An 8,739-nucleotide genomic window follows, 5' to 3' on the forward strand; every position below is an offset into this window, starting at 1 on the left:
ATAACCTCTTTTTGTGTGAAGCTTGGGGAGTATTATAGTGGAAAATCTAAATCCTGTGTTATCTCTTTTTTTAGTTTCTTATTGATCTTCTAAAATTAACTCCTGACAATTCTAAGATTTGTTTTTCTTCTCTAGCTAAACATGGGGAGAAAGGAAAATGAATTCAAATTAATGATATGATGGACTGATAATGGTGGATAGGACTACAAAAGATACCCATAGAGGACTATAGATGCTGTATAGGAAAGCAAATACATACAAAGACATCTTGTACATTGTTGATCATATTACAATCTGCTGTTCTACTCATCCGTATGTTAGGGGAATAGAAAAAGGAAAGAGAAAAGGCCCTGTGTTCATAATATTGATTCCAACTGCTTCATATCTGGGTCCAAGTTTTCAGGATCCGCATCTTCGTCTGGGGTCCTATAGGCATCAGCTATGGCCTTCCCTTTGTCTAGAATGTCAGAAGGGACAGTTTGGAGAAGGCTGTAGAAAAAGTAAAGTTTCTCAATAATCTTATTGAATTATTGAGGAACATGGTATGACATTAAGAAATATGGTGAAAGTATTACCTGTCCAATGCATCAAGGGCAACACCAATCTTTGCCTTCATTGTTTCAACTGAGGCTCCCGGATTGCTTCTCGACGCTTGCAGAAGCAAGGAATCAAGTTCCTCCAGCGCTCTTCAAAATTAGAAAAACTCGCAGGTTACTGGTGTTAGAAGCTGGAAAGAAATGACTTTGAACTAGCTATCAGGATTTTGCAATAATCCCCAAACAGCCCTTAATGTGGATCATCCCCTACTCTCATTGAATCATGGTGCTTCTCACAGCATACTGTCGTCAATAAACAAATCTGGTTTCCTAGGAAGAATGAAAGATCGCCTTTGCCTCAAGAAAAATGGGGAGAATTTTTTACTAAGAAAATGAAAATGGTACCTCAGACATTGATCAACATCATTGAAAGCAGTTTTGCCATTGCCACTGTCCGATGCGTATTGAGCCACCTGCAGCTCCAAGCAAAAATTAACAAGACCCGTAAAGGTTTTGATTGGTTCTTAGAAAATTCGAAAGAAAATAAAAGGGAAAAATAGGCAGAAAGAAAAAGTAATGAAAGAAATAGATTTAATGCCAATGAATTATTTTTATCAAACTCATTTGTATAAAGATTAAAGATAATTAATTTTAATTATATATATATATTTTTTTTCCATAGTAAAACCAAACATAACTTATCCCATATGCATGCAAATTCCAGACAGTAAATGGAATAAGCCTGAAGAGAGAAGCGATGCTCCTAACATACCGTGTTAATGAAGACTCTAATGACCAACATCAATGACATTAATAGAAGTACAAGAGATCAACATCAGTAACAACACTCACAGCTCGAATATTCACACGAAGTGATGCTGCAGGGCCATAGCGTAGCAGCGACCGACAGGCTGCATATTGGGGTTGATCAACTTCCAGAGTTTTCACTACAGGAATAGAAACATAAATTACTTGTTTCATGCCACACTGTTATATTTTCTACAAATCAGATGAATACAAGTAAATTAACTTTCAAAGAGCCAGGTCCATAATTTATTCACAGACAAACGATATCAACTATTAACCTCTATTAACCAAAATCTAAGGAGCTGATAAGATGAAACTGACAGTTTTGGCTAAGCAAGTAGCCAAATTACTATCTGAATAATAGTTCGCTTACAAGAATGGTATGAGAGTTAACCAGTCTTACAAGAAATGGACCTTCGAGCAGATGTTGGTGACAAATATGAATGAATGAATGGACAACATGCCGAATTTAGCTATATTTTACATTTCGTGAATTCAATGAGAAAGGTAAGATAAATCAAAAGGGGGGAATTACCCAAGTCCTTTATCTGTAATTGAGTCAATATAATAGCAGGCACATAAGCGTCCAGTGGATCAAGCTTCTTCCTGTTGATATATTGTTAAGAGAGAACAAATGGCAAACCAAATCATCACAATTCATAAGTCCCTCAAAAAATTTAACCCAATGGCCTGTGACCAGTAACATCAACAATAATATCGAGGTTCTGAAAATATGGCAATAATTCTATTGAGAGGAAGTAAGAAGCAAAATCTATCGATTCTGGATACAAATTCTAGCAGGAATCAACAAAAAGGTTGTGGTACCAGTCACCACAAAAGTTACCTACTCTCTCCCATATGGATATTATACATTCTTGATCCAATGGGCACTCATGGGTTTACAACACATCTAGCCAATTAAGAAGAATCTATTTGGTGTGAGGTATTATGATCACTCGTCATTCATGGGATTACGAGACCAGATAGACAGATACTTCTTGTAAGGTTGAACTAACAGTCCTACACAGATCAGCTCTATACCATTTGTAATAATGATCTTTTTCTTTCTACGTGGATATTGTCTGTTTTGGACAACAAAGAGGAAATGAGCCAATAGCTTATCGTTCAAGCCAATAAACCTGAGCTTTTGTTTGGACGGCTTTTCAAAAGCCAAAAACATTTCATTTTAAGCCAGATAACAACTGTGATTTGGTGATTTCAATAACAATGATTGCGACTTCCATGACTACCAAAATAGCTTAACTGAGAAGCAACCATAAGTTTGCTTCAGGTGAAAGCTCCTCTCTAACTTATGCCTCTTTCAAATCATTATTCTGATTTCAACTTCAGCTTCTTGCAAAAAGCCAAAGTACATGGCAAAAGAGGTTTACAGATCTCCAAGAACCATAACTACAAGCCTATAACCATGTGAAATTACAGATTAATCCCAAAGCTTAAGCCAAGGTAAAATATGCAACAATGCATATCAAGATGGCTAACACATACTATAAATACTAGTACACAGGCAAATAAAAGCAAGTTTCAACAAGGCTAGATTGTATATTGGTGAGGAGTCGCATTCACTTAAGGGTTGGTGAGGTGACTGGGCTCTTTCGTTTTTGTTTGTGAGGTTTGAGCTTCGTTGTGTAACCCTGTATGCTTTGTGGCTGTTTGCCTCTTGTTAATATATTCTTTGCTTATTTATCAAAAAATAAAAGAAAGTTTCAACAAAAATTTGGGAAAAAAAAGAAGAAAAAAAATCCAAAATTTCCAAGTTTATTGCGGAAAAACAGCTCTACAAAGAGAATTGAAGAGGAACCCAATTGAAGATTTTTTTATATTCTTTACCTTTTCACATATTTGTCGAAAATATTGCCAGCAAGAGCATCTGCAAATAAATAAATAAATGCTTTTAAAACACTTCAAAATTAAATTCAATGATGGAGATTACAGAACCCAGACTAAAAAATGAACTGGTTTGGCACTTGATTAATGCGTCTTTGGACCCATGAAATTTCCAAACTGATGGAAATTGGGCTTGCGTGAAACAAGAATGGAATGACTTCATTTTCTAAGGCATGTCCAAACGCGGCCTTACATGGCCTCAAAACGGAAAACACAGGTTATCAGAGTTAACACATATTCGGAGTAAGGGAAAGAGGCGTACGTTTAGGGAAAGAGAGGCAGTGGAAAAGCATAAGAGAGATGGAGACCAATCGCCTACTTTCCCGCCATTCCTGGGGGGACAATGCGCGCCTCACCGGTGTAGAGTTCTTCCTCCTTAACGAGTTTGAATATGGGAAGCGAGAACGGGAGAAAGCTGAATTGAACGGGCTTCTGCTAAGTTGCGCAGGGGTGGGCGTGGTGGCCATGGTCGACAAAACATCAGAACTGTTTCTCTCGCTCCTCCCTCGCCATAGTTTTAGAGAGAGAGTCTTATCCATTTTTAACAGAAAAAAGAAAAAAAAATAGGAAAAATTAAATTACAAATTTATCCCTGAAGGCTTTCCCTTTCAGATATAGAAATAGCAAATAGAGTGTCTTTTTCTTAATTATTATGAAAAAATAAAAAATTATTAACAGAGTTATCTTCAATTTAATTGAATTTAAATTTATTTTATTTTTACAATAAAATGATTCCAAATATTAATTTTAAAAAATTATAGAGCATGCCTAAAAATTAATTTGACCAACTATTCAATTCACAAATAATTTTTTTTTCTAAAATAACATCAAATTTTCTTACCATAAATTCATAAATAAAATAAAATAAAATATCTTACCAATAATTAAGATAAGAATTTTGAATCTGTGAATTGTAATAAACCAAGTGGGTGGCATTTTCCGTAATTGTATTCCAGATCGTAACCCATTTTGGTGAAGTGCCCAATGAAGTAGACTAGATACTGAATGCCGACGGTTCTCTGGTTCTCTGTCTTGCCAGCTCTCATCTCTCTTTTCTTCTGCAGAGAGATTCGACAATGGCGACTACTCTATGGATTCTCTCGCTCTCGCTCTCCCTCTCCCTCTCCCTCGTCTTCCTCTCTGTTTCTGCTGATACTCACAGTAAGTCTCCTCCATTTCTTCGTTGTTCTCAAAAAGGTATATGATTATTAAAAAGAAGCCAGTATAATGATGGTTAAAAATCATGTTCTTTTCAGATTTGGAATCCTTGTCTTGATCTGATGGAAATATCTATAAATTTGAGTGGTTCTTATGCTTATTTCTCGATTGAGTCCAAATGTTGTTCCTGTTTGTCTTCGTATTGATGATTTGGAGTTGTTGCATTGTCGGATTTTGTTGATTGCGTCTCTGAATTTGAGAAAATTTTGTTTAAAACGTAATGGTAGATCGTCGAAACTCCGGTAAGATCTTACACATTTTTTTTCCTGAATTCAAGGTGCATGTTGGAAATGGAGTTGCTTGCTTTTGTGGTGTATGTGATTTTGTTTATGGATTTGGTATTGCAAGTGAGGTCATTATAGACGAAATGAATATGCAGGAGTGATTCACCGACAGATAAAATGGCATGTGATGTAATTCTTTTCAAGATCGGGGGTATTTGTGCTGTGTTTCTAGTGATCATTCAGTCCGGCCAGCATGCTCTACAGAATTTACCTTCGAAACAAGAAATCCTTAAAGCTTCATTTGTCTTAGTGGTGTTTGCAATTTTCTTTAATGGGTGATTTTAGATTATGGGTTGTTTCTTCACAAATCAGTGAAGGTTAGTCACAGGAAATGTGGTGATTAATTGGGGAGGGAGTAATCCTCTCAATACATGCCAACTGAGAGACCCTGGCTCAGGTAGCTGCTAATTAAGCCTATGCTTTGACAGTCCCAAGCATCTGTAACTTGAGCACGAGAATGAGCTCTTTGGACTTGATTTTGAGCCCATTTGACAGTGTCTGCTAAAAATGCTAGCAGCATAAAAAGCACATCTAGAAAAAAATAAAGTGATCAACACAATTTAGAAAGCACTTCTAAAAAATTGAAAAATCACTTGTAGAGTTTATGGAGAAGCACTTGAATAGAAACACATAACTTCAAATAGAAACATTGTCAAACACACTCTTCATTTCCTTTTTACTAGAGCTGTACGTATGAAAGGACCTTTTATGGCAGCGGGTGGACACATGTCTCAATCTCAAATTACATTACCATCCAATCAGACACAAGTCCGATGCATAGACACCTTATAGGGACATGCATGCAATGATGGGCAACCTACATTGTGTTGAACATGCAAAAATATGAAAGGAAAAAAAAAATCAAAGGGAGATACTGTGAGAATAGAAGCAAAGAAAGATAGCTTCCACTTGTGTTTAAGGAAAATAATTTTTTTTTATCTATACATTAAGAGTAAAAAAGGGCCTTTTCTGTTGTCCTTTCTATTTTCTTTTTAACTGAGGACATTTGCAAATTACATTGTTTCACACCAGGGTGGAGTAGCATGATCAGAACTAAGCAGTATGGGATGATCAGCCTGGCAGAATGCTGAAAGGCCAGACAAAGAAGGCTTCCATAGATACTTTAAACAAGTCCATCCAAACAACAGTTGTCTATAACTCTAACAATTACAAATTTATCAAAATTAGGAAAGGATATCTGAAGTAGATTTGTTACGGCATTTTTGAGTTCCGTCATAGATGGAGATCAATGTCTGATTTGGGTAAAAGGTGAATGAGGTTGGGTCAGGATGTTCTGGTTCTGGTTTTATTTGCTTGGCAAATAGGTCAGATTGAGTCTGGAATTGCAAAAGCTGAGGTTTGGACATCAGGAGCCCTGAGCTTGGGTCTTCACTTAGCATATGTATCATGGGGATGGCAATCAAGATTTGGTTCTAATTTAATTTGTCTGTAATAATCATCATGTGTAGGCATGCCTATATTTCTATATCTATATATATATATATATATATCAAAACTTGCCCCACAATGCAGAAACCTCTTAGTGTGCATATGCATTCATTTGCAGTAAAGAATGTAATGGTCGGCTTTCTGGTGTGATCAGAGTAGCATGTAAAGGAAAATTGTACTTTGATTTTATGTAAGAGTTGGTACATTATGAGAGCATTCGATCATCGCCAATGTGAAGAGATATTTTAGAGGTTAAGTCATGGACTAGGCATTTCAAATATGTTTAGAGCATATTCTAATTTTTGGTTCAGAGAACCTAAAGCCTTAACCAGTAGGGTTTGTGTAAGTGTGTGAGGGTGTTGAAAATCTCATAATGGAAGCTTTTGTTGTAATCAAATTTCTTTGCCATACACAATGTATTGAAGGTAATTAAGTTATTACTAATAAAGAAAAACATGCTGTCTGCTCAACCATTATGTAATGAGCCTTTTAGATGTCACCTTCATTGACATGCATGTATCATAGGTGTTGAGAGGAAATTGTTCTACTACTGATAAGGTATCACAATTTTGCTAGACAAGTAAGATTTGGCAACCTAGTTTCAGTAGTAAATCTTGTACTCTATACGCAACAACTAAGCAGTGCATTCTTTATCTTTCACTTGGGACTTCCTCAATTCACAACATGTCCTGGACATAGGACCAAATAAAGAGTTTTTTAGTATAAGTTAAATATAGAGAAAACTGTATGTTCATAGAACTGGGTTATTAATTTCTTATTATTAATTCAGTTGGCATTTAGGGCTCTGTACTTACAGCGCTGATGAGTTAGCTTATCAACTTTTTCCCTTTGAGTTGGAGCTTCATGCTTGTGGCCTGTCATCATGGCAATGACCTTATGAGTAGGAAGTAGGAATCCTCAGGGGACTAATCTACAAGCTAGTCCAACTGCATAACTTGTATCCTTCACATTGAAACTCTTCCTTGCACCCTTTGTTCAACTTATAGCATCTTTGTTTCTTCCCTTGGAAATTAAGCTTTAGCTTTTTATACATAAAATAGAAATATGAATGCCTGCAAATTCATTTGGAACCCTAGCTTTTAATTGCCTGATCTCTCTGTGGATGTGGGAGTATGTGTTTAATCAGTTACAATGAGCGAAAGGTCCTCATATCCGTTGTTTCAATCTCTGTTACACTCTTAAATTTTCTTATTTGTTTTAAGTTATTAAACTCAGTTTTTTGCTAGTGTTTATGTTCCCATTTAACAATGTCCTCCTTGTGAATAAAATTGCAGAAAGTGTAACTGATAACCCCGCTGATGAGCTGGTTGCCACACTAAACAATAACAGGACTGCACACAAGGAATCAGCCCTTTACGACAATCCAGGCCTGGCTTGCATTGCTCTACAATACATAAAAGCATACCAAGGCAGTTGTGGTGAAGTGGGGGGTGAGGATGCCAAGAAGCCTGCAGAATCTCAATTTGCTGAAACTTTTGCTCCCAACTGTGGTGTGCAGGTCTCAACCCTCACCCAAATCACTGGCCGTTTACTTGGCTGCGAGACCAAATATGTCAGCCCCGCTGAAGCTTTCTCAGAAATTCTAATGAAAAACAGTAAGAGCTTGGAAATTCTTTACAGTAAGAACCACACAGAGTTAGGAGCTGCAGTGAGTGGCTCTGATGGTGGAGCTCCCTACTTCTGGTGTGTGCTGTTCAGCAATGGCAAAAGCAATAGCAGCTTTGTTTTGGATGGAGGCGTAGCAAAGATATCGAAACCTGGGTGCTTCAGCGGTGCCAATGATCAGTGCAGCAGTGCAGACGATTGGTCACAAACCCGTCGCTTGTGGCCCTATGCCGCTGGATTATTGATTGCACTGGGACATGCCTTTGGCTGATGATGATGATGATGATACTCCATGGCATTTGGATTGTCTTAGGCTTTGATTTGAAGCCTCCTTTTGTTCTGTTGTATCAGTTCTATAATTCATTTTCTGATTCCTATTCTCTTTTGCTTCATTTTCGAGTGTAAGTCCACGCAAGCTGTACTGTTAATATGTTTTTTCACGAGAAAACCTGGGAAATTTGTCCTCTTAAATTTATTGCATCCAATGCAGTTTCCCTGTTCGGGTTTTTTCTTTTATTGGAGTCTTTCCATTTTGGGCACGGCCACAAAATCCCTTATACCTTATACCAAAAAGTGAGACCCACTAGGTCTTCTTACATGTATACTTTTTGTATGTCGGTATATTGATTGTACTCTTATCCAATGATATAGATTTTATTACATATTTTTAACAATGGAGATGTAAAGTTTGACACCAAGAGAATCGTCCAAAGATAATTTGAGATTTGACTTCGAAAGTCATGTTAATTTTGCTGAACAACTACCACTTGATGTGTGGAAACAGTCTACTTGCTATCTTTTTGTAGGAATTTTTTTTCTACAAAAAAATTTAAATTATCGAATTAATTAACAATATTAAATTCACTTTAACGAATAATTAATAAAATAAATTATTATATTTATGCTCGCAATTA

The 8,739-nt window shown here is 36.5% G+C and overlaps 2 protein-coding genes across 3 annotated transcripts; one reads left to right on the plus strand and one right to left on the minus strand.

The window, feature by feature from the left end:
- Positions 1-148: 148 nt before the first annotated feature.
- On the minus strand, positions 149-3,788 carry LOC100249293 (uncharacterized). Its single transcript, XM_002281408.4, has 7 exons — positions 3,511-3,788; positions 3,192-3,231; positions 1,879-1,949; positions 1,389-1,483; positions 942-1,009; positions 576-686; positions 149-489 (listed from the first exon to the last, which is right to left on the minus strand). Exons 1-7 carry the CDS (start codon positions 3,785-3,787, stop codon positions 357-359), a joined length of 795 nt encoding a protein of 264 aa, XP_002281444.2. The 5' UTR covers position 3,788; the 3' UTR covers positions 149-356.
- Positions 3,789-4,230: 442 nt separating this feature from the next.
- LOC100257849 (uncharacterized) lies at positions 4,231-8,341 on the plus strand. 2 transcript variants are annotated; one of them, XM_002281423.5, is made up of 2 exons: positions 4,231-4,409; positions 7,495-8,341. In XM_002281423.5, exons 1-2 carry the CDS (start codon positions 4,325-4,327, stop codon positions 8,094-8,096), a joined length of 687 nt encoding a protein of 228 aa, XP_002281459.1. In that variant the 5' UTR covers positions 4,231-4,324; the 3' UTR covers positions 8,097-8,341. The 2 variants fall into 2 exon arrangements, with proteins under 2 accessions (XP_002281459.1, XP_019074715.1); XM_019219170.2 differs by lacking the exon at positions 4,231-4,409 and adding an exon at positions 4,510-4,708.
- Positions 8,342-8,739: the final 398 nt, after the last annotated feature.

The sequence above is a fragment of the Vitis vinifera genome, chromosome 4, assembly GCF_030704535.1.
Source record: "Vitis vinifera cultivar Pinot Noir 40024 chromosome 4, ASM3070453v1".
NCBI lineage: Eukaryota > Viridiplantae > Streptophyta > Magnoliopsida > Vitales > Vitaceae > Vitis > Vitis vinifera.

Bases quoted from the DNA above. Each gene is read 5' to 3' on its own strand.
- LOC100249293 (XM_002281408.4), bottom strand. From the start codon at position 3,787: ATGGATAAGACTCTCTCTCTAAAACTATGGCGAGGGAGGAGCGAGAGA. The intron at 687-941 runs GTACCATTTTCA...CTAATTTTGAAG, and splicing joins GATGTTGATCAATGTCTGAG to AGCGCTGGAGGAACTTGATT. The intron at 490-575 runs GTAATACTTTCA...CTTTTTCTACAG, and splicing joins GCCCTTGATGCATTGGACAG to CCTTCTCCAAACTGTCCCTT.
- LOC100257849 (XM_002281423.5), top strand. From the start codon at position 4,325: ATGGCGACTACTCTATGGATTCTCTCGCTCTCGCTCTCCCTCTCCCTC. The intron at 4,410-7,494 runs GTAAGTCTCCTC...ATAAAATTGCAG, and splicing joins TGTTTCTGCTGATACTCACA to AAAGTGTAACTGATAACCCC.